The 26,503-nt window shown below is 36.4% G+C and overlaps 1 protein-coding gene across 2 annotated transcripts in view; it reads left to right on the forward strand.

Moving 5' to 3' along the window:
* Prkn (parkin RBR E3 ubiquitin protein ligase) overlaps positions 1-26,503 on the forward strand; it is a 1,575,591-nt gene that overhangs the window by 1,071,082 nt on the left and 478,006 nt on the right. For both annotated transcript variants that reach the window (XM_023699288.1, XM_023699289.1), the window contains exon 7: positions 1,461-1,597. In XM_023699288.1, coding sequence (XP_023555056.1) covers positions 1,461-1,597 — 137 coding nt within the window. The remainder of the gene's footprint in view (positions 1-1,460; positions 1,598-26,503) is intronic.

A 26,503-nucleotide genomic window follows, 5' to 3' on the forward strand; every position in this document is an offset into this window, starting at 1 on the left:
AAAAAAAATCAGGAATAAATGAGCATGTTTTATATTTGTTATCATTACATAAGGAATAGACTTATCTAAATTGACTCTAATAATGCTCTTGCTATTAAGATTGCCTTTGGGCTCATCTCAAATTCATATATTTATTTTTTTTCTTATTGACATAAACATGTGTACTTCCTTTTCCAGAAAAAATCACATGATTTTTAGTAGATTTGTTTTCTTATCAAGTGTTTAAAGAGAATTCAAAAATTTGAATGTTGCATTGATTAGTAATATTCTGATCAGAATTTGAGAAACTGAATATTTGGATGGAAAAGAGGCAGTAAAATAGACAGAATCTTACAATTGAAAAATCCTTCTTAGGGGATTTTTATTTCTATACTACTTTGTATTTGCCTGCAAAATATAACTGACTGTTGAACATGTCTATTTTGGTGCAGTTATAATTTTTTTCTTTTAATTTTGGGGAAGTTCAGATTTTATGTATCACTGAAATTAGATTCAAGAGACGTTCATTTAAAATCTTTCAATTCCTAATAGTATGGGAATACCAACATAGACACAGTACAGACTTAAGATCACAGTCTATAGGAGAGAAGTGATCAATATTATGATGAAGTAATGGGTCAGTAGAAACAGATAAAATGGATGGTGTAACTTAGTAGCTTAATTGGTAATTATGAAGCAGGGAACACTTGCAAAAAGTGATTGTATTTAAGTAAACTTTTGATCAATTTATTGATGTGTATATTGGCATAAAATATGAACTAGGAACTTCAGCATTCTATATAGTACATGGAGGGCCTCCAGCATTTAGTTGCAGCCTTGATACCTGTTATGGCTTATGTCTGGATGTTCTGTCAAAGCCTCCTGTGTTCATAGGTAAGGGTTTTTAGAGGTAGATGGATCTAGAGTATGTGATGCTCATATCAAGTGTGGGAGGCTGGTATCAACGGTATATTTTTACTAATTAGTGCACTGATTAGTTTGGCATAGTTCTGTGAGTGGATAATGGGAACTCCACCCCCGGGTATCAGCAGCACCTGCGCCAATAGTGAGTAGTCTCAATAGAATATAGTGGACAGAAAGAGCTCTGCGGTCACTTCATGCTTGTGCTGCTTTTGCTGCCCTCTGCCTGCCATGAACTCTTTCTCCTCTCTGATACCCCTCTGCCAGGCCACGCTGCCTTGGAGCTAGCCAACTATGAGCTGAAACCTGTGAAAACTGTGAGCTGAAATAAACCTTTTCTCTTTTCACTTTCAGTGCCAGGTATTTTGTCTCAGGAATGAGAAAAGTGCCTAAAACAGTACTTACGAGTTTGGGATTCAGCAGTCTAGGCCTTTGCACATGATGTGCTCTGTGCAGCTGTGTACTCTAAGCATTACTACAGAAATCAATTGAAAGCACACCTCATTTTTCCACCCATAGAGGTCCTACTAAGAAACATTTTTTTTTTTTTTCCCTTGCAGGAGCCCTGTCCTGGTTTTCCAGTGTAACCATCGTCACGTGATTTGCTTAGACTGCTTCCACTTGTACTGTGTGACCAGACTCAATGATCGGCAGTTTGTTCATGACCCTGAGCTTGGCTACTCCTTGCCTTGTGTGGGTAAGTCTTGCTTTTTATTTATTTTTTTTTCCATTTTTAGTGCTAATTAAGAACAGAGGAAGAGTCACTGAAGTAAAACTATCTTAGATATACCTAATTCATAGGATTTGGAAATATAAATTTTGTCACTGTTAAGTAAGAAACATTCATGGTTGTGCCTCAAAAGGTATAAACTATCACAGAGTAAGTACTGTGTTGAACTAGAAAATGTATAACTTATATTAAATCCTGAAAATAAATTTGGAAATATAACTCAATTAAGGTACAAAATATGCCGTAGGTAGACTGATCTTACACGTTCTGTGTTTGTTACCTGGATTTCAGGCAGTTGCATCCAAGTTTTAAATTGTGTACCCCAGCACTACAAATGTAGAGCACATGCTGAGTATGTATGAAAGAACATATTTGAAAAAGAAATTAAAGATTAATGAGTTCAATCTGAACTGTTTAAGATTTAAGATTTTTTTTGTTATTTAACTTGAAAAAACTTTTTACTTTTACTATAATTTTATTACAAGTATTATTTTTAATTGATGTGAAACTAATATTATATACAGCTAGTCAGTTAACATCAATGATTCAATATTTGGTGCGATCACAGCAATGTGTCACCACCACCTCTCTCTCATCTCAGAATGTTTTCCTTATCTCAGAATAACAATCCCTACTCATGAGTCATCACTAATCTGTTTTCTTTTTCCACAAGTTGGCCTATCATTAATATTTTCTAAAAATTGAATCCTATAATGTGTAGCCTTTGTGTGCCTTCTTTCACTCAGCATAATTTTTGTGTTGAGGTTCTGCCATGTTGTGGCTTGTGTCAGAATTTTACTCCTTTTATGGCTAAATAAAATTGCATTGTAAGGCTGTCCCATAACCCTTACTTCATTCATCTCTTGATGGGAATGTGTGTTGTTTCCACCTTTTGACCAGGATAAATAATGCTTTTATGAACATTTATGCTCAAGTATCTGGGTGGACATACGTCTTCCTCTCTCTAGAAGCAGAATTCTGTATGTGCCTTCTGAAACACTGACAGCTCACCCAAATGTCACACACATTTTATGTTACCACCACCAGTGTACACACTTTCCTAACCTGCCAAATCCTTGCTAGCATTTGTTATTGTCTTTTTTTAACAAGTCGTTTTAGGAAGTATGAAGTCATATATACATGGGATTTGATTTTCATTTCTTTAGTGACTGGCAATGTTGAATATCTTCCCTTCTGTATATTTACCATTTATAATCTTCTTTACAGGAAAACCTACTTCGGTGCTTTCTTTATTATTAAGGAGGGTGGTTTGTCTTTTTATTTTGAGCTGTGAGAGTCTTGACCTATTCTGGATAGTGGACCCTTAGCAGATTTAAGATTTACAAATCTTTCTCCCATTCTACAGGTTGTTCTTTCACTTTCCTGATAATGTTTCTTGATTAAAAAAAAATAATTTTGAATTGGGATAAAACCAAATTTATTCATTTTTCTTTTATTATTATTTTGATATAAAATATAATGTTCTCTTTCCATGAACAACATCATGATAACTTATTCCATGTCTTCTTCTAATAACTTCTCCTATTAGGTCATTAATCCATTTTGAGTTAAATTTTGTATGCAATATGATAGGAGTCCCCATTTCATTATACATATACTTTAATGATTGTCATGTGATTAAATATGCTTCATTGATTTTAAAAATAATTCTTTGAAACTATGTTCTACCTTCATTCAATGGTCAAGTTTAGGTTTAATTTCCTTCAATACTCAGTTTTTGTTTGTTTTGGTTTTTTTTGTTTTGTTTTGTTTCTGACAGAACCAGGGATTGAACTCAGGCCCTTGCACTTGTCAGGGAAGCACTTATTCTACTGAGCCATCTCCCCGGCCCAATACTCAGTTTTAATTTCAATAATAGTTACCAAAAACCCCTCAAAATGATAGATCCAAATAGAACAGGGTAATTATATTATTGATTTTAAGTCATGACACTTATTTTTCAATAATGTTTACTATGTTTTTTATTGAGATTCACATAATATATGTGTCACTATATCAAGGATAACTAACTGTAAGATATTATGCTTTTATTTTTTAACAAAGCTTTCAAAATCCAAACAAGCAATCATTTGCAGACTAGCAAACTTTCCTGCTTTTTTTAATGAGGTAATTTTGTATTGGTGAATTCTTTTCTTCACTAAAGCCCATGGGATAGAAATATTTCCAAATGGTCATTTGTAAGTCTTTTCTTCATACTCAACACATTTTAATAATTAGCTTCTACTTTCAATTATTTTTAAATGTTGAGCTTTTTATTATAGTAAATTCCACACATACAAAAGTAAAAAAAAAAAACCTACAATAAACTGCCTAATCCTCATTAGCCAGGGTTTTTGTTGTTGTTGTTGTTGTTGTTGTTGTTGTTTTTGTTTTCTTTATTTTAGGGAAGGATCTACAGGGCATACAGGATCTCACTAAGTAGATCAGACTCATAGTGATCCGCCTGTTTACAGCCTCCCAAGAGCTGGGATTACAAGCACATGCCACCATGCTCAGTCTCAATTGCCCTCTCAGCAGGCCTCAGAGGCAGGGCCGGCATGGCAGACCCAGGGATCGAATCCAAGTCCCCTGAGCCTGCTTGCAGGCATTTTAATCCACTGTGCTATTTGGCCTACCCTAGCCAGGGTTTTTAACATAACAAGATTTGTAGATTTTTCTCATGAGTCTTGTCCAGTAAATGATACGGAGCCCTTCATTTTCCCAGAAGTCCTAATTCCCATCCCGGCTGAGTAGTAGCTCTTGTGTGCTCATTGTTCCTTGATTGTTACTGTTTCTAGCTCAGCTGAAAAAACTAGGAGACACATTTTTACAATACAAACTATGATTTTAATTATACTGTATGTATCTTTTAGTTCAGAGTAAGTTTGTGGAATTTTAGTTTAAAATAGCATTATTATTGCTTTCTCCCTTGGCAAAGAAAATCTCCTTACTGAGTGATATCAGCACAGTTATCATATACATTTTTCTTGGCCTCACTTTTTCACTCTAAGGTATACATTATATTCTAGAGATCCCTTCTAAGTATTATGTAAATATTTTCTCCACTTACAAGATATACATCATTAAATTCCATTATATAAATATATTTTCCTGGGTTTTCTGACATTTAGTTTTCATTTTTTATTACAAATATTTTCTCAACTAACAGTTATGTGCACACATTTTTTTCATCATGGTATTAAGATAGATTCCCCATAGCAGGTGTTACTGTATAGAAAGGAAAATGTGTACTTATTTTACTGTTTCACATTCCCTCCCAAGAGCTGTGACTCTTCATTCCCACCGACAAGGCTGAGAACAGCAGCTGCACCACTGCCTTACCAATGGAGGCCTGAAAAGCTTTGTTGTTGTTTCCTAGACAAATGAGATATGGAATTTCCATGTTTGCTATATATTGCTTTAAAGAAAATGAATTACATTTTTATATGTTTAAGATCTCTTTGCTTTTTTCTTTATTGTTTTAAAAGTATCACCTCTTCAAGGGACAGGTTAGTGCATATATTCTTTGCAAAAGCATCATCTCTATAGCACAGCACTGACAGCCACTTTTAGTCACAGCAAAGGTTAGCAAATTTGGATCACTTTACTTTTTTATTACAAGGAACATGTGTAAATTGGCTCTAGTTCTGCTGGCTTTTTGCTATGAGATAGCTAACAACCTCTGTGAGAAAGCTTTGCCTCCTCAAGGTCTGCATCATTAAAATGCATGGTATAGATTCAACTATTGTCTAGTGCTCTAAATACCTTTTTGAAAATTAATTTATTATATTATTGTGTCAATCACATCCTTAGACTCTCAGGCACTCATAGGTCAAGCTCTTTGTTTTAATAGTGAGTAAGGCAGATAATAAATTTCAAATATGCTACTTTATATTTTTACTTCAGAATTTTAGAAATAACTTTGTGATTATTGCTACATCATTACTAGTTATTTAAACACAGTATTCAGAATTTTGTATATATTATAAGACATTCTTCCTACTTATGAGAATTTAGAAGATACATAGTTATTTTGCTATTAAAAAGATAAAAAGCAAATAACTACAAATTGAGGCAAGTTAGAAACACTTGTACCTTCCTCCATTCATGTAGTAAACCTTTTACATAGTATAATTCATCCTAATACTTGTTTTTCATATCTTCATCATATTTTAAAATATATCCCTAATAGTATTTAATCTAAGGAAATGTAGTTCCACCTAATGTTGTCACAGTATTGTTTATAATGAATTATATTAAAAAAATAATGAATTATATTAAACTTTGACAAGATTTGCTCTGGCTCCAATTATAAATGTTTATTCACTCTGTAAAAGGAAACTTTCAAATGCTAGCAACTCTGTGTGTGTGTGTGTGTGTGTGTGTGTGTGTGTGTGTAAAATTTAACTGAATTGCCCTTAGTATTTGCTCAACAGAGGCTCTTTTCATTTATTCTTTGCTTGGCACTTTGATGTGTCATAGGCGTAATGGTTCCGTGGTACTTCTCAGCCTGTGCCACAGACCAATGACATGGTCTAGCCGGAGTCACTGCTCACGGATAATGGGTACTACAGCCTCAGCTTTGTGGCTTTCTCTACTTGTTCCAACAGTATTGGTTCTATCTTCAACTAATGGTTTCTTTGAAGGATTATTCTTAAATCACTTATCTGCTGTAAACTGCTTGGTTTAAATGAGACAGTTTATCCCTGATTGTTATAGTCAAGAGCAGTCATCTACCGACAGTAATAGACAGGAGAGGACTTTGATTCCTGCTGTCCCTGATCTGTTATACATGTTTAGTGGACACATAGCCTAGGCCAGGAGAAGGGCCCAGTATCAGTTTGTATATTGTCTTCATGAAGATGGTTTTGCTATTTTTAATATTAACTGTGGAAGTCCAAATATTACCTCCTAAACCAGTGAGTCACTTGGCACGTATCCTAGTGTGTACACAGAGCCTTAGAGACCTAGCTGAAATCCTTGCCGTGAATCCTAGTAGCTCTGTACTGCTGGACCGGGGTTTTTAAGCTCGGTGTGCCTTGGTTTCATGTAAGTGAAGTGAGAATAATACAGTAATTCCTGTTTCACAACTAAATAGGTGGCTGCATTAAAACAATGACTTTCAAAATGCCACTAGCTTAATGCTCAACCACTAATATTAAATGTTAAATGCTTATCTATTTCCATAAGAAGTATATTTATTTTGTATATGCTTATATCTATGTCATGTATATACTTACAAAAGAACATGCATTTGGAGTTCTGTAGCTAGTTTGCTGTTTCCTATAATTCAATACATAAATAAACCAACTATCAAGCATTATTCACCTATGCATCTGTCTGGCCATCTTTGTTTGACAAACTTTGCCTTGGTATATCAAACACAAAATAATACATATACAGTAAAATGATAATAAAATAAGAATAGAAAAACAAAGCTTATGAGAGTACAAATCAAAATGCTATACCATCAGAAATAAGAATATATTGAACCCATTATTTTGATGGCACAGTCTTTTCCCATGATAGGATTTAATTAAAAGATTATGTCAATGTCTATGCATCTTATAAATAAAATATATTACTATTACATATGTTGAGTGAAAGTGACTGTGAACTCCACAAAGAAACTAAGAATGCATTAAAGGAGAGATTTATAGAGGTCAGCTCTGGGTGGGCCTCTGCCTGGTGGTGCAGCAGGTGCCCCAGAGTGGGCAGTGGTGCCAGCCGTGCCACACGTAGGGCTGTGAGACTTTTCCCCGAGGCTCCTGGTTGACATCAACAGTTCTGATTGTGCAAAAAGGACTGGGACTTGAGAGTCAAGGCCCGGTGTTCTCTTTAGTTGGGGCCTTATTGATTTCTCTGAAGAAGAGCTCCAGTTACCTCCCCAGCATCACAGTTTAAAATAGCCACACAAAAGTATTTATGTCCCTATGATAGACACCAGCAATTTTTGGATTATGGTTCCTCAAAAAAATGTAAAGGAAGATTTATTTAGGTATTCAAGCCCTTCTTATCCTTAAACCTATCAGTTCTCTTCAAGGACAAAGTCTCTACCTATAAGCAGTGAGTCACTTTGGTATTACAATCTACAATTCACATTCACTCCTTGACTTTCCTGACCTTAGGCATTTGAATGAGTTGTAAATGGGACAGATTTATTGGTAATTAAGTTCTCTGAATTTGCTTTGTGGTTGTACTCCTGCCACTAAATAATACAACCAACAAGCAAAAGCATATATGAAAGGACTTTCACATTCTCAAATTAGAATGAATCACATTGTTAGGCAGCCTGGTTACTACTGCTCTGAAAGCTGAGGTGAAGGAGAAGACTGTCTTGTGCTGGTATATTTCTAAAATGTTTTTGCTCACTTGGGAAGTACAGCTATTTACCACTCCGTCCTTTCTGCCTTGCTCAATTCTAACAGTCACCCTTTCCCCAAATTTAATATTGTCTCTTTTGTCAGGGGGAGCCATGTCATACTATTTGGATACTAAAAGTGTGAGAAAACAGTCTTTAAAAATCTAGGATCAGTTTCTGGGACTATTTTCCAAAACATAAATGCTCTAAATTTAGTCATTTATTTTCCAAATTGCTGTGGTTCTACATAATGCATAGAGAGTTATGTGTATGTACGTGTGCGTGTGTTATATGTATGTCTGTGTGTATGTGTGTGTGTGTGTGTGTGTGTGTGTGTGTGTGTATTGCTAAGAGGCCTATATTTTGAATGTCCTGCTGACAGTGTCCATACACATTCATATCTATTAATATTTAATTCTTATTTCCAAGACGTATGTAATAAGATGTTCTCTTTTTTCTATAATCTAATCTAGACTTTCAAGCCTCTTCCAAGTTCCTTGAGTTAAATTCCTTCAAAGCTCACTTGAACACTTTCATATTCTTGGAGTATGGCTAATCAACAATAACCAATCTTTTTCATTGACAAAATTGTTATGATGAATAATTAAACTGGCTTAAAATTCCTCCCAAACATAAACTTTTTCTATTGGTGCTAGCTGATTTGACTACAATGTTTTTGTATGATTTCTGAGGGCAGGGTGCTGAACTTTATTTGCTCACTAATTTGAGGACAACATTATGTGATATAACAATGCTGGTTAAATCCCTATTATTGTGTTTAATAAAATTCTGCATTGTTTCGTGTGTGTGTGTGTGTGTGTGTGTGTGTGTGTGATTACTATTTTTTTCTATTTAAAATAAATGAATCAAAAAACTAAAAAAATAAAAATAAAATAAAATAAATGGATAATTAGGGCCAGCCAGATAGTTCAGTGAACAAAAGTTCTTGCTTCAGCAGAGCCCAGCGGCCATGGTTGGATCCCCGGCATGCTGCCAGCCCCACCCCCAGAGTGCACTGAGATGGCGACTGAGACTGGGCATGGTGGCACGTACCTATAATCCTAGTGCTTATGAGGCTGAAAATGGGAGAATTACTATGAGTCAAATCTATATAGTGAGACCCTGTAGACCCTGTGTTAAAATATAACAAAAAAAGAATAATTATAGCTGTTCCTGAGTGCTTAGCATATATCCATGTCATTCTTAGAGCTGACATGTGAATGTGCATCTAATCCCCACAGAAAGCTGCATACTCTCTGAGCAACATACATTATGTAGCCAGACTATAGCACATAATAAATGAAAACATGCTCCTTTTGCAAAGGTCTACTTTGCTTGTGAGTGATTTGATTTTATTGGCAGCATAGGTCTTTCAATAAATGTTGACAGAATTGAAAACAAGATTGTCAATCACAGGTAAAACAGCCTATTTCAAGAACCTCTGACAAACCCTTGCATAATGTTATGAACTATGAGGAAATGGTAATTATTCTGAAATATTTGCTATATCTCCTATTATTAACCTTTCATGTTCTTAATTATTTTGAAATACCAAAGAATCTTTTCTGTCTGCTCTTAAAACTGTCACTAACTGAAGCTTCATAAATGTAGTTTAATTTGTCCAAAAACGTTCTAAAATTCACATGATGAATGACTCTGAATAATCTTCACGTATACTGAAGATTCATGTGTACTGAGTCCCGACAACATGGCTTTTCTGTGGCCTTGGGGTTCTGAGGGCACAGATCCTATCTTCCCTATGACATACTTTGGGCTTTGTTGTCTAAGTGCATCTTTTTTAGAGATTTTTGGTTTTGTTGTTTAATATTTTAATTTTTCCAAGTCACTTTTCATCTAACTTAATTCCAGTTTTCATCTAACATAAAAAGCAACCTCCTTCCCATCAAGCGTGTGCACTCAACTCACTGTAGTCTGTCAGTGCTTGCCTCTCTGTTGCCCCTCCAGTTGTGTGTCTGATCCTTTCGAGGTACAGTCATGCTCCTGATCCCTGGAGAACCAAGAAACCTGAGTTCCAGACTGGTAGTTCAACACAAATTTTAACAGAAATGATTTTTTTTTCCAGAAATTATTCTTTTGTTGACTTAAATGTTGATCTCCCAAATATACTCAAAGAATCGATTAAGCAGAGAAATACATTAAAAGATAAATTACCATAAAAGTTATACTGATGGTCAATACATACAATAAGTTCCAACATAATTAATTACTAAAGATTTCTGACTTTAATCATAAAATATAATATAATGAATGCACATTCAAAAGAGGTAAGAATACAAATTCATAAATTTCCAAAAAGCAATTTGGCAAAGCTCTGAAACATTAACAAAATGTGCAGAGGCCTATCCACACTCACATTCCATGTGTGTCTGTCTATCTACCTCTCTGATATGTGACCCCTCTTCTATGGCAAGTTCCACTATCTTACATATTTGTAATAGTCACATGCTAGCACTGCCCCTGGGGCATGCTGAAACAGCAATTGGGACTGAGCATAGTGACGAGCCCCTATAATCCCAGCTCTTGGGAGGCTGTAAACAAGCGGATCACTGTGAGTCTGATCAAGTTGTGAGACCTGAACACCCTGTGCACCCTTCCCTAAAATAAAAAAATTGTAATAGTCACTGTCTTAGTTACTGTTCTCTCATGGTTGGGACAAATACCCAACACCCAAAATGAAGGAAGAAAATGTTTATTTAGCTCACAGTTGCTGGAGGTTTCAATCCATACTCAGCTGGGTCCAACACAGAGCAGCACAGAGCAGAAAGCAACCTTTCATGGTGGTGGCAAAGAGCAAGAAAACAAGAGAGGGGTAGCAGCAGCTCAAGCAGCTAGCTTCTCTTCCCACCTTACATTGTAATGCAAATTACCTGCCCCAGGCAGGTGCAGTAACCACCCCCACAGTAATCAACCACAAACTCCAGAAGCCACCCCAAGACTACATGAGGCTTTGGGGGGATACCTAGACACAAACCATAACAGTCACCATAAAAAGGCAGCCCCAAGAATAAATGTAGAATTTAAATTCCTGATATGCTTACAATCCAAATCCAGTGTTCTTCTGTCTAAAATCAATGGAAATTAAATCAAACTTTTTATATTCTGAAATGTTAATCTTTCTATGCTGTTTTGGGAGATGGGTCAGTAATGTTTTTTAATCTTTGGTTTTGTTCGTTTATGTTTGCAGTACCAAATGATTATATTCATTGAGGGGAATTGGTTTGTACATGACACATCTTAATTCAGTGTTCAGCATTTTACCTCTTCATTGATGTGCAGTGTAAAGACAGTGTAAAGGAGTAGTCTAGCTTCTCTGATCAAAGCAGCACTGAAATATCAGGGGCTTCTCCAGTGACTTTTCTATTTGTATCATAGTCCAGTGGGGGCTGGCTGTGTACCTTTCTTCACTTAGGCTCTGGATTATGTCTTGTGTCATCATCACTGGCCTCCAGGTGCTTGTTGTGCCCTTTTCACACAGTCATCTGGCACAGGACCAGAGGAAACCATGCTCAAGCCTGGGGATAGCTCAGGGGCTCAACAGTAGAGTCTCTAACTTCTTACTACGTTCTTTATAACAGAGCTCAGCCTTTTGGAGCCTGCTAGCCAACGACATAGTGTGTGTACCAATCACTGGAAGGAGCGGGTGAGAGATAGGGTCTGGCCATGTGCCCAGGTAGAAAAGCAAACAAGGCTGTAAATACATAGTGTCCCTAATGCTGCTGAGAGGACAGAGGAAGGCACAATTTACTGAATGCTTTTCAGCTTTCCTCTCCCTGCCTGCAACAGGAACAACACTCAATCAAGTCATTTCATTATCAGGAGTGACTGGTACATGGACAAGAACCAGAAAAAGAGCTGTAGGACAAAATTGATAGGGTTCCAGAGCTCGTTCCAGCTAGATCAACAAGGGCCTGTCTGTTCAGTCATCTGTCTGGCTTTGGAATTGCTGCCTATGTAGAATCCTACCTCAGAAACACAAACAGGACTTTATGCTTGTCTGTGGTGCGGGTCTAGAGTCAACTGCAGTGGCAGTGATTCTGGACACCTATGTCCGTGGTCCCAGGAGTATCATGCCCTCCATCTTCAGAATGAGCTCCATGTCCAAGTGAATTTTAACTCAATTCTTGCTTCGCTTGAATGTCCATTTTCCAAACTGCCCTTTTCCATTTTTCTCACATCCTATTAAATAGTTAAAACTAAAAACTCAAGAGTTTGATAAGACCAAATGTAAACCACTTAAAAAATATAACATTATTTCTTTTCCAAAGAGATCTGAAAAGTTTTAAGAGAGCCTGTAAATGTTTTAAGAGAGTTTCAAGATTTGTTCAAAAATAGCTATTTTTAGGCTCTTTTCTAGTTATTAAAATATGTCTCCAAACTCCTTTGCCCTGCCTTGTAGCTGTCAGCACAGTTTCTGAATCTGTGCATTCTCAGGGAGCACTCTGGAAAGATTAGAACAGTATACAATGAATATTAACTGACCCTTAAGTATATCATTTTAAGTAGTTGGCTGTAGTCTTAAATTTATGAGGAGTCACATCATGCATATACAACAGTACTTCAGACACATTGATGTAGTTGAGGACTTCTGCAGTGATAGAGCACCTTAGTAACCAATCCCCAGACCAAGAGAAGGGACATTGCCCACATCCCAGTTGCTGTCTGTGACCTCCCCTATCACAGCTTGCTCCTTCCTGGCTCAGAACAACTACTACCCTAACTTTTCTTCACAGTACCACTGCCTATGGGGATTTCCCTAACCAATGTGAAGAGTCACCTGATTTTGACTTTAATTGATGTTGGAAAGATTTTTGCCCAATTTTTCTTTCCAGGAGCATGAGAATTCCAGTCATACACCTGGTCAAAAAATTCTGAATACAAGTGTCCATCATTCTGATATTCATTGCCTTCATTCTTATTTTGTTTCATTACACTAGCTGATGGTTGTCTGTGTATTTATCTTCCTCATCTCAGTTGTTATCAGATGTGAAAGTAGCTTATTATCTTTTTCATCAGTTAAATTTTGAGCAATCAGTGATATTAAAAGCAAACTGTAACAATGACCATAGATTGCTGCTTGCCTGATTGCATTTTTGCCAGAATTAGGCACTTATGATTGTAAGCTGAAATACACAGTTTGTGTTGAATATGCTCCTTCCCCTGTCAGTGATGTGTGTGTCACTGTTATTTGCATCACCTGTGTCTTATGGGCAGTCTCTGCTCCATTTGTTCCAAGGTTTGGATCTGAACACATGAATCACTGAAAACTGTGGCACAGGAGCTGACAAAGCACAGCCTGAGTGCAGTGTTGCAGACAAAGCGAGCAACACATTCTACTCGCTTGTATCTTGGGAAAAGGGATGTGGGTGGATATTCACGAACTGCACATTTTTGCAACTAGGCACAACTTTTTTTTTTATATACTTTTTTTGTTTGAATTCTTTTTTAGGGGAGGTTAATTTTTTTTTGATTTTGTTTTTAGTGCCGAGGACCGAACCCAGGGATTCCAGCTTGCTAGGCAAGCATTCTGCCTCTGAGCCAAATCCCCAGCCTCCGAATCACAAATTTGTTCTGAAACAAAGAACCATGTGTAGCTTCCAGGTAAAGAAAATTTAAGTTAGATTGAGGTAGAAATTACTTTAAATTTTAAATACTGTACACACTTTCCAAGTCAGACTTATGCTTGTCTTTAAATTGTTCTCATTATAAATCGTGCTTCTTCCTCACCTCCAGCACCATTACCCTCCAAAGTCAAATACTCAGAGCCTGCTGGTACTGTGTGCAGTACTGTAGTACTGTGAATTACTTTGGCCATAGTGTGTGTGTCTGTGTGTGTGTGTGTGTCTCAGTCTATCTCTCTGTCCCTCTCTGTCTCTCTCTCAATTTCTGTGTGTCTCTGCCTCTCTTTCTCTCTGTCTCACTTTCATATACACACACTCAGTAACTGTGATAAAACTTTATCCTTCTTCACTATGTGATATCTTGTGTTAATGAGACTTCATGCATAGAAATTGGTATGAGCTGGTGACCTCCAACCATCTTTGCAATAATTAATAATGTGCTTAGAGGGGTTGATTTACATATTCATGAGAGTTTAGACCATTTAGTTCCTAAGCAGGACAGTGAAAAAGTTTAGTGTTTGAATGCATACCAATTTAGCAGGAGGAAGAGTCATTTAATATTCTAATGTTGGTATGGATATAAATACAGAATTCCTGAGCCAAGTAATTATATTACATCTGTCCAGTAAAATCTGAAAGACATCGCTTCTATCTTATATCTTTTATTACTAATTCTACTCATGATTTAGAAATGATTAATATTTTTTGCATTTTCTACTTTGGGGACCTTTACATACATTATGTTAGAATTACGAATGTATGGGGGAAACATCTTTGAAAGGCAACTGAAATACTTGAAAGGAGGAAGAGCAATAAGAGCGTGCAGGGAGGTGGTATTATTTTGTCTCATGTCATTCATATGGTCTCTTTCTCCCACTTGTGCCACCAGTAGAAAGAAAAACTCATTCTTAAGATTCACATGAAATAATTCTTCCATAATTAGTCACTCTATTATTTGCTTGACCTGTCATTAAAAATAATTAGCACAGGCAGTATGACTTCAACAATAGAAATTTATTTTCTTATAACTGTGGAGGCTGGAAGTCAGGATGAAGATGTTGGCTTGGTCAACACCATCCGGGGACTCACATCTTGCACATGGGTCCCTTCTCTCTGTGTCTTTGTGTGGCTATCCCTGTCTATTCGTCTCTAAATTTCTAATTTTTACTAGGTATCAGCCAAATTTCATAAAGACTCACCTAAATAGCCTTAATTTACCTTAGTCATGACCTTATCTTACCTATTTAAAGGCCCTGTCTTCAGATACCATCAACATTCTGAGTTACTGGGGCTAGGGCTTCTACATTTGAATGGAGAAAGGAACACAATTCTACCCCTACTTCACCTGCTAACAATACCTTCAAGGTTCTGAAGTCATTTTTAAGTAATAATAATCCCAATTTCAGATACAGTCAATTAAACCTGAAGCCTAAATATGTATGTTTTGCTTCTTTATATAAGGAACCTTGTATGTAAGGCTAAACTAACTCATGTTCCTTGAAATATATTCTCCATTCTCCGAAGCTGTCTTTCCAAAACTTGGTATCAGATGCTTTCCTGTGAGTCAAAGTTTTGTGTGCAACAAATACAAAGGCCTTCTGTCAAGCTTATAATTTTAAAATCTGAAACTCACTAGCAAGTATAGTATTTTAGGGAGGACCCTGCTTGACATTTCTATCCTTCCTAAAAGAGAAAATGGAGTAATCTTATTTGAGGTGCAGATAGTGTTGCTATCATATCTCAGTTCTTGATGGAGTTTTCAAGATCTGGGACCTCTACAGAAGGTTTTTATTTTTATTATAAACAAAATAATTATACCTGGGGCTGGGGAGATGGTTCAGTAGAAAAAGTGCTTCCCTGGCAAGCGCAAGGGTCTGAGTTCAATCCACGGTTCTGAAAAAAAAAAAAAAAATCATTATAACTGATAGATGCAAGAGTGTAAGGTCCCATACACAGTTGCAACTTAGTTCTAGTCCAGGATGGCATTTCAGGTAGGGAGGTAATATCTTGCACCAAGTGTTTCAGTGCTTCTGTCTCCCTGGGATTTGTTGGTGTCTTCAGGCCAAGCCTAACCCCACATTCAGAGTCAGCAGACAGAGAGGAAATAACCGAAATTGTAAATGAAACCTGTCTTTCTTATAAACCTGTTGCTAGCGTGTACCTCTGGGTCTTTAAAGTAGAACATAGTCATTTGACCATGCCTGTCTGCAAAGGGCCTTGGTAATGTGGTCTAGATAAAGGCTGAAGACACAGAGAGAAGAAAAATTTAGGTGAACATGTAGGAGTCTCCTCAGAAAGGTGTGTTTTGGGGATCTGCATGGTTGTTTGCACATGGCAAGCCAAGCTGCATTCACGATTCAGGCGCTATGGGAAGAACAGGGAGCTGTAGTTAGATGGTACTCATTCAACTACAGATCTGCTCTGCTTGGTGCTGAGCTGTCTTTCTCAGTTTAAAAAAAAAAAAAATAATTCTGCTCTCAACAATAAGTAAGTGTGATTTTATGTAAAGATGACTGGCAATTCACACTATGTAGTAGATGTGATTTGTTCCCAGTCCCTACTAGTTTCAGGATGGATTCTAGAAATTTCTGATTCAAACAGGAAATTTGAAGCTGAAACTGAGGTTGAAATTTTATGGGTAAAAACTGAAAATCTCATTTTCTTCTTAGCATCTTAAACGTCAATAAGTTGATAAATTATAGAAATAATTCATTTGAATCAAGCAATAACATTATAGGAAGTATAAAGTATGTAAACAGTTGTGAAAGCAACTGCCTTAGAAGTTATTGAGATGTTATTTAATTACATTTATGCTTCAGGAGCAGTTTACACAATTGTCATTGACAGAGAGTGATACAGGTAGGGATGCCAATAGCTGCCATGCTGAAGCTTCTGTTGCTTTTTGCTTCTGTTAGGCTGCTTTATTGCATCGTGGTTATCACTTCTAAGTCCTTTCTCAAAAAATTTGTACTATAAATAAGCCATTAAACAATAATGATGAAAATTCTTCCTATGCTTCTTGACAAAAATCAAGTATAATAGTGAGAAAATACATAGTATGACATTTGAATCATTGTATTATTAGGGATTTGAGAGGTACCCTAATAAGAAATGGGCTTCTTATTACAACTCAGTATAGTAGAGGAAGAACATTTTATACCTTCCATCTAATCTAACTTGGTAAGTCATCCTTTAGACTGTATTTATATGTGTACATTTATATATAAATACAAGTAGTACTTGTATTAGATCAAACCTGGTATTCACTCTTAATATTTTCCTTTTATGTTTAATTGTGAAATGGTTTTCAACCAAAATTTTGGAGAACAGTAATCTAGACTTCAAACTTTGCAAACTTTTTGGATTACTATCCAGAAAAACATATATTTTATGTTGAGATCAGTAAACATAAATTATGTGCATATACATAATTGAAAATTTTCATAAAATGACACTTCTGTACTATATGTGATACACTCTGATAGTCTCAGTTTTAATCTATTTCAGGTGCATTTGAACTATCTTAGACTGGCAAAATCTCAGTCTTGTTTTTAAGAACCTGCAACAGAACTCCATAACTTCCCTCAGAATCTCACCTTCAATGCATTTGATCCTATGGTCACACATCTCGAGTATCAGAAATCCATCATTTATATGATTTTTAAACATAACTCACATCTTACACTGTAGGAAAAAAAGTGTAATTAGATTGGAGTTGAACAAAGAAAAATGAGATGATCAATTCATTCTTCCAAATCAGTCATTTTTAAAAAACTGAGACATATATTTGATGCATCTTAATTCACAGAAAACATGTTTTAAATATACATTTTATTCTTGGAACGCCATCACAAGAAAACAGATAACCTGGGCACTCTAGGTACGTGTGCTCGCTGACTCCCACCCAGGAAGAATCTTGTCAAAGAGGTGCCACCTCCCCTGATGCAAACGCTACCTCTCTCCACTTCCACCCCGAGCCAGGAAACTGCTGCTTCACATTTGGAACAGTAACTCTTAAAGAAGCATAGTTAAAATGTCCTGATAGCCTACATTAATTGTGACTTGTAGCTTACTGGTAATTCCTAAGCAAATTCCCTGTATATCCTTAGACATTCATCAGAAGCTTTGTCTCTGAGTATTATTTATTCTTTCCTCCTAATCTCTTTAAGGAAATGGTAATAATTTGTCTCGGAGTTTATTTTTCCAAACCTAAAGCAAAACATGTTCATTAGTTAACTTTTTCCTTACTCCTCAAATTATATATTATTGTAAAAATAATACTGAAATCAAAGTCTTGAACTTGCTCCTGGCTTTGCCCTTAACCAAACATCTAGTTAATTTGGTCAAATTACCTACTGGCAACTGGACAATGGAGAGGGCTTTTGCAATTATTGCTTCATTTAAACTTCACAGTGATTTGATATTGGTGTGATTTGGATCTAAAATGTGTTCCCAAAGTTTCATATCGACAACCAAGAGCCCGTATTTGTCAACAGATTAATCGATGGGTGAGTTTATAACTGAATGCTCTGGTAGGAGGTGGGGCCTGGTTGGAGAAGGTGGATTCCTGGGGTGTGACCTGGAAGGGTAAATTCTCTGCCTCATGGCTGCCCTGAGGGGAAGCAGCCGTCCACTCTCACACCCTCCCACCGTGCTGTTTTTGCAGTGGAGCCAGCCAGGCATGACCTGAGCCTATTGAAACCCTGTGGGTATTAGTTATTTTCTCCCAGTTAGAGGAAAATGACAAACGCAGGTATGATTCATACTGATAATTCCATCTTGTAACGAGGAAACTAAGTCTCTCAGAAGTCTAAAAAGAACTCTTGGTGAAACCAAGGTTAATTTGCCATCTCAACCTTTTATTCATGAAACATGTTTCATGTCCAGGAACTCTTCTACCCAAAGACCCTGTGATCCTTGACTTTGGGCCCCTAAATCAAGTCTTAGCATTTGCTGCTTCAGTGAAATCATTCAGACTCAACAAACACAATCAAATCAGAAAGTAGAGAAAGTACCTATTAATGCATATGAAAGATACAGTGGCATCTCAGTCTCTCTGAGTTGTTTTTAGATTGGGTTTTATCAAACTAGGTCACATGGAAACACAAGGAGACTCTTTCCATAAGGCCTAACAAGGCTTATTTTATGGTGAAATGAATGTGTAGTCAGCACAATAGGTATAATTTGTGCTTGAGATAGTAACTAAGGGTCACATTTCAATATTTTACCAAAGTCACACCAGGTAACGTAGTCTAGAGTCTTCAAGTCATAACAAAAACTGTTCAAAAAGTGTTTAGTTTTCTTAATATTGTATTATTTTTGAAGGATGAGTAAAAGAACTATACTTTGTATTATGAAATAAAATGGCATATTTGCAAAAATCAAAGACCAAATTTTAATTACTAATTATAGTTAGCTTAGAATGAAAACAAGTTCGCTAGTTTTCAAACACTGTAGAATACTGGGCCCTAAAGTAGAGGGACCTAATAGTGAAAGATTTGGGCACTTCACTCTCTAAGGCACTTTTTCTTGTGGATTTTCTACTTCCTACTTGAATTTGAATTTGACAGTCACTTCAGGTAGGCAGTCTACTTTCTGTTTTTCACTTCTGTGAGCTCATTGAGCATGGTGAGGTTTTATTATTCATGTATAACTAAGCAAGTAGTAAAAGTCCTTAGTTTCAGAGGGGTAAGATCTCTTAGATGAAATACTACCAACATCACTGAAATTTATTTAACAAATGCAGCGCTTTTGAAGTTGCTGTTTATGAAATAGTCTCCTGGTCTGGACTACGTGCTGCTCCTACAGTTATCAACCACCCATAGAAGGAGTAACTGCTTGTCAAGCGTGCTTAACTGTGCATTCATGCTGAGGATAGCATTCTGTGTATAAATCATCAACAGCCACTTTCAAACTTTATTTTCCAAAGCAAACCTCTAGGCTGCAATTTTTCCATTCTTTCTTCTGATCTAAAAATAAAAATAAATCAAGGTAGAAAAACAGCTGTAAAACTGATAATGAGATTTCCAACTACCTAAGACAGAGTCTAAATCATATGAAAATTTTAAAGAACTAGTTTTCTCTTTTTCCACTCTGTCTATAATGCAGGAAACCCCAGTGAGCCCACCTTGCCACTTGAAGGAGAAGGTAGCACTGGTGGCCTGCTTGTCATAGTCCTTCCCCAGGGGAATGAGAAGCACCCCTGGGAATGCTGACGGAGCACAGAAAATTGTGTGAGCTTTGTGGGGATAATAACAGTTAATAGGGATGTGCTGTTTACCGGTGAGCCTGAAATGAGACTCAAGTAAATAACAAGCATTTTGCAAAATTACCCTATTACATATTTAACCACTCCAAGGCATCTAGTCTCCAGGGAAAAATAGCGAGCATTTTACAAAATTGCTATAATTGTGAATTGTGTATTTATGAAGGAACCCAGTGTGGTCGTAGGAGGCACATGTGTCAGAGCCTAGTAATGGAGTCCTTTTTAAGGACTTTGGATAAGGGGGAAACCTTTGCAGTGCATTCCTGATGCCAATAAAATGCATGTTTAAGAATACTTGTCATATTATTCTAGAAAAGACTATAGAGATATTTTGATACCTGAGGGATTTAATACTAAGTACTTTGAATTGAAGACATTAGCTATTGTTTCAAAAATACATTTTCCTTCTGAGACTGTAACTGCATTGTAGGGAGACTGATTTCTAAGTTGCAAATATAGCAGTGCATATTACAGAAAGAAATAAAGGTTTACTGTTTTTGTTTCACTCACAAGCATATAAATTTAATGAGTTCTTAAAATTTATACAATTAAGGAATTTTTTTAATCTGGAAGTAGGCCTTTTCATTTAAAAAAGATATTCATGCTTATATTTTTGGGGAAATATTTTGAACTGGGGCATCTTACTGAATGACAAGATAAAATTAATACCACCATAGTAAAAATAAAGAAGCCAAGTGTGCCGGTACGTACCTGTAATCCCAGCCCTTTAGTCTGAGGTAGGAGAATTTGAGTCATCCTGAGCAACTTAGTGAGATGCTATCTCAAAAAAAAAAGAAAGAAAGAAAGAAAGAAAGAAAGAAAGAAAGAAAGAAAGAAAGAAAAATATATATATATATATATGGTAAAAAGGCCTGAGGATGTAACTCAGTCACAAACTGGTTCAATCCCAAGTACTGGTGGGGGAGAGGGAAGGAGACCTTTGTATAGGGCTCTGCATATCTACAGTGTGTCCCGAAACTCCAGTAGATCTTATCCTCCTACCCTCCTATCCATTCTAAGAAGGAGTATCTGACGTATCCCAAGCTCCGTGTCAAAGGGTTAAATTGATCACAATCAAGGAAATATACAACTTCTGCTTCAGATAAGAGGTCAAATCTAAGAAAGGAGTCTTAGCAAAAGTGTCATTCTGAGATGAAATCTAGGTGTGTTAGAGTCCTAACCAAACTCCAGGGACAGATACAGACCCTTGAGGATCCTCAAACAAAACAGATAGATGAAGAGAGATCAGTGCTGGGAGCAGTTGGTCCCTGGAAGTTAAAAATAGGAGTGAGGTCAGGGTCACATTTGCATTTTTGAAAGCCCCAAATGAGGAAGGAATATGATGCCTGGCAGACCTGGTTGGAGACAAAAACCAGTGAGGGAGTGGTTAGTGCACTGCAGCTGGGGACACCCCATCTGGCCCATGATGGTGGCAATGCTGTTGGTGGGGTAGGGAAAACATGGGCATTACTGCACAGTTGGGCTTGGTAGACCCCTGTTTGGCCTCATGTGGAATGAAGAAGGCAAGAGAGATACAGAAAATGCTGCACAGGTTTCCAGCTGCAGCCCTATATAGATGAGCATTGCAACCAAACACCTAAGAAAAACAGTGATACATTTTCAGTGCTTAACGTTGAGATTCATTTCAGGCATATTTTATCTAGGGGCTGCAGGGTGATATTCAGTTTGTAACTTGGAAATGCTTGTAAGTAGTATTGTGGAATTCCCAAAATAACTAGAACATTATTTTACATTCAACTTAATGTAAGTAATATTACACTTTTCACTTATTGGGTAGAAAGAGGAAAGTGAGAGGCTAATGAAATTAAGTTCCATAAGTAGCTGTGGCTGAATCACTCACTCATAGTGCAGGGCAAATCAAGAAACACAGTCCTTTTTCTTGTAGAACTGTCTTCTGGGATGTTGTCTACTAGCACAATGTCTTCTGTTTGTCAAGCCATAGAAGAAATTTCTCTCTACTGTAAGCCTCTTCCTAAAGATCAGAACAATTTAAAGTGAATTAAGCAGAGAGGAGAGATAGTTATTAAGGATAGGATTTCCTAGGGACAAGGTGGGCCTTACAGCACCAGTAGTTCATTTAGCTCAAAGACCTCCCTGCATCATTCTAGGCAGCTACTTTACTTTGATGCCTGTGTGCTTCTTCTAACCTCTGCTACTGATCATTTTCCTTCTCTTCAAAAATTCTGGTACAGGAATATACTAATCTAGGATTCATAAGCCTTGAAAGTCTAATGATTTGGTCAGATGACTCATTTGATTCACTCACAAGTATTTAAACTTCATTTGAAACACTGGTTCTCTTGAATTATACATGTACCATCTATGCTGGCAGGGATCCAGATGTTTCCTTGGTTTTGTCCAGTAGGAAAAACAGAACCTCCAATCATATTTTTAGTAACCATGATATGCTACATTACCTCTGTATGCCATTTTAATTCTTTGTCCCTCACTTTCTTTTTTTTTTTTTTTTTTCAGAACCTGGGATTGAACTCAGGCCTTTGTGCTTTTCAGGGAAGTGCTTATTCCATGCAGCCATCTCCCTGTCCCTGTCCCTTGCATTCTCTGTTGCATATTCTTTCCATTTATTTTATCCAATTAGATCTTATTGTGCCTGTGTATTGTTTTATGACTGTCTTAAATCCTTTATAGAAAGTTGTAGGAAAAGAGGGGTAAATTTAAAATTTCATTTGAAAATAACAATAGAGTTGCTTGGTTCCAGTGAAGTTGAGAAAAATTGTTGTTTAAGAATGTGGCAACTGGCTAACCTTTCAAGGACAGTGAAGACTCAGGACATAGGAGAACTTTTACTGTAATATCATGTAACTCAGTTGTGTCCCAAATTTTCTGGTCAAAGAGGTTATGGGCCCACAGAGAAAAGTGATGAATGATGTAGAGTGTGCCTAAGGAGAGGCACATGGAGAGAAAACATTCTCTCAGGCTTTCACAGTGAACAAATTGGTCAAGCAATGGCCATGACTCATCCACATGGCTGACACTGACAAAGGATCTTCAAACTGCGGTACAGGATTTCAGGATAAATCCTGAGGGGATTTGACTGACTTTGTCAGATATAAGAGTTCCATTTCTTGTTATACAGGCCTTGCTTTATCTTGGTCTTAACCATTCAGCAGAAATGTATAAAAATGAGGTAGAAACAGTAAAGCCATATTAAAATGCTGAGCTATAAAAGGCTCAAGTCAACAACTCCTGACATTGCAAGTCCTACAGATAATCCACTGGACCACTGTACTATATTGGATTATTTTGCTGAATTCATGCACCTACAATATTTGAATGACAGTGGAATACCCTTTTCTGACAAAACTAAATATAAGAGGCAGATACAAATGAACGACCATTTTGTATCTGTATATACAAAATAGTTAGGATAAATATACAGCTGCATTCTCTTAATTCAGTTAAGAGAAAGATTTGTTTTAATAGTGTTTGTGGACAGGATATCATGTCTGCATTTTGTACAATGAATAACCATTAAGACAACAATATGCAATGTATCAATTATTGAAACTGTCCTACTAATCGGTTTTGAAACTGTGTCATTGCTATTTTTTATCAATAAAATTATTTAAAAAAATAAAATAAATGAAATAAATAAAAAAGAATCTGGCAGTTGGGCTAAGGAGGTAGCTCAGCAGTCTAAGCGCCTACTGGCAAGTGCAAGGGCCCAGGTTTGATTCCCAGTACTGAGTGCTACACTGGCCCCAGAATCTTAGGAGTGCAGCACAGGTCACTGCAACTGGGCATGGTGGCACATGTCTGTAATCCCAGTGCTGAGGAGACTGAGACAGAAGGATCACTACAAGTATAAGCTGCTTAGCAAGACCCTATACCAAATAAATAAATAATAGATTTTTTTTAAAAAAGAGAGAATGTGGCAATATTCACTAGCAAGAAACATGTTACATGCAGAATTTTATTTTTTCTTCTCAGAAAAGAATCTGCCCAGCCTCATACATTGCCAGTATTCACATTGATTTAAATTATATGGAATTAAAATTCAGGTTCTGTTCACGAAAAGCTTTATTTGTGTTTAGTAGATACATACTAGTTCAGATATAGACTATGACCATCATCATAGAGATTTCTATTATACAGCATCACATAAGATAGGTTGAAATGTACTTATCAATTGTTTGAAATAGTTTGTGAATTGAAAAACACCAAACAAACTTTCTGGTTCTTTTCTGAACCATATTTATAGTGGATTTTTTTTTGGCTCTTTTTTGACTGCTTGAACTTCGTAACTATATACCTTACATTACTCCTAAATCCTTCATTAATCTCTGAATTCTCTATGACCATGTTTACATGCTGCTCACTGTCTTCACATGAATCAATTCCATCCTCACCACATCAGTGCACTGCATATGCTGCTTGGAACTTCACAGTTCTCCTACAATCTGTGTTACATTGCCCCCCTCCCTTTTTTTTCCCCCCTTGACTCCCTGAATTCCTTCCTCATTACTCTCAGAACGCAGCTTCAGGGATGCTGCTTTGGATTTGTAATCTCCACCTGCAGAAACTCTGGTGCCTTCTGTTACCCCCTCCCCCAGTGTGCTGTTCCTCTGCATATGAGTGCCTTCTTTTTCACAGCTTCAGACTTCCCAGACGTCTCCCACCCTAGACATCCCAGACCCAGTGCATGTGCTCTGAGACGCCTAACTCATGAGCTGGACTCTTTGCAATATTCCCTGTTATAAATGGTCCCTGATAACTCCAATTAATTATAAACACATCAAAAACAACTTTCGACTCTTGTTCTTTCCTCATATTCCCCATTTTCTCCTGAGCTAACCTCTGGAAAAGCCACTTCATATATATGTACTTAATTAAATCTAGTGTTATTCAGACTTAGACTAAATTTAGTATCTCCAGTTGCTGATTATATAGCTCAGCCTCTAGCTTTAAATGAGCTTGAGGCCTTCCTATATAACAGTGTATTTTCTTATGAAGTCAAAGGACTAGGATAAGTAGTTGCTGATGGTCCTACATGATTCATTTTGCATTTTATAAAGCAAATCTAATCTATTGGACTCCTGTGTATACTAGTATATACATTGATATTATCAGCTGCTAGATCTTGTTGATTTTAACTTATAGGTTTGGTAATCTAATGAATATTGATTAACCTGTGAATATTTTGCATCCCTTGAATAAAGTCTTCTGTTACAGTTTATTGTATGGCAAAAATCCATGTACGTATTCATCCATCTAACTGTCCTATCATCTACCTATCTATCAAATCAACTAATGCAATCTACAGTGATAATAATTGAAACACAAAAGTAGGACGATATAGTTTCTTATTTCAAGAGACTTCCAATATTATTTGAACAGATTTGCAAAGGAAAAACTGGTAATAAGTAATTGATTTAGTAGAGGCAAATACTTGATATATTGTATTATGACATAATAATTTATTTACTACTTGTTTTTAATAAAAATATAATGTGCTGTTACTAGGGTATTATTTTGTGTAATTTCTAGAACATCTGTTTAAATGATAATGTTTTATTTTGGTACTCTTTGGCCTTTGTTTTAAAGAGAGTCTGTCATTTTTGAAATCCTAGCCAAATACCACAACCAAGGCTTTTATTGTTTGTGGCTGAACAATTTGTATTACATTGAAATGTCCTTTGTGTCACAGAAATCTTGACTCATTTGTGTCACTGCTCACAATTTAGCTATATTTATATGTAGACTGGCAAGCCACCAATATTATGATAGTAGCAAACTTGGTGATCAATTCTCTTAAAGATGTATGTTTTAATTCACTGTTTATGTTGAATTTGAGTATGCTAAATTGGAGGCTGTAGACCTGAAATTGAGGAGAAAAAAAAGTGATCTTTCTCATCTTTAAAGGTGTTGATGTACTATATTTATTTATCAGTTTTCATTAAAATAAAATATAAACATTGCATTTCCAATACACAAGTAGATGTGTGGATGTTGTTTAGTTGTCCTCTGTCTGTGCTGTGTAGTTGTAAGATTGATGTGATTCAGTCTGACATTGTGGCATCATTTTGAAATTCAGCTCAGTCTTATAATGTTCCCAATTAAAGTGTGAGTGACATTAACTAATTAAATTGAGGAAAAGGTTATTCATAAGTGGATGATGCAAATAGAAAATACAGTTAGCAATTGACTTTGTGACCACAGGTGTGTGTGTGTTTTTAAGACTGACTTGTGTGATAATAGGATATATTTAGGGACAAAAACAATAACAGACATTTGATTGACAAATATGATGTGTGATTCAGTTACACCCAAGTTGTTAGGATTTATGTATTAAAAGTGTGTGACAGCTGTTGTGTCATAAAGGTTTTTTATCTTAGTGATCTATCAAGCAGGTCAATGAATTGGTCAAACTTTAGAAAATTTACCTGCTTCAAAGTATTTCCAAATTAAGGGAACCATAGTGTTTACTTGGCAGGCCAGTTATCTAGTCCAGAATGCTGTAACTAGTAGTTCTAGTCCTTTTGACAGAAATGAAGTTATTATATAAGCCAAAAGTGTGTGTCAGAGAGAGAGAGAGAGAGAGAGAGAGAGAGAGAGAGAGAGAGAGA

This window comes from Octodon degus, unplaced genomic scaffold (genome assembly GCF_000260255.1).
Source record: "Octodon degus isolate 3935 unplaced genomic scaffold, OctDeg1.0 scaffold00112, whole genome shotgun sequence".
Classification (NCBI taxonomy): domain Eukaryota; kingdom Metazoa; phylum Chordata; class Mammalia; order Rodentia; family Octodontidae; genus Octodon; species Octodon degus.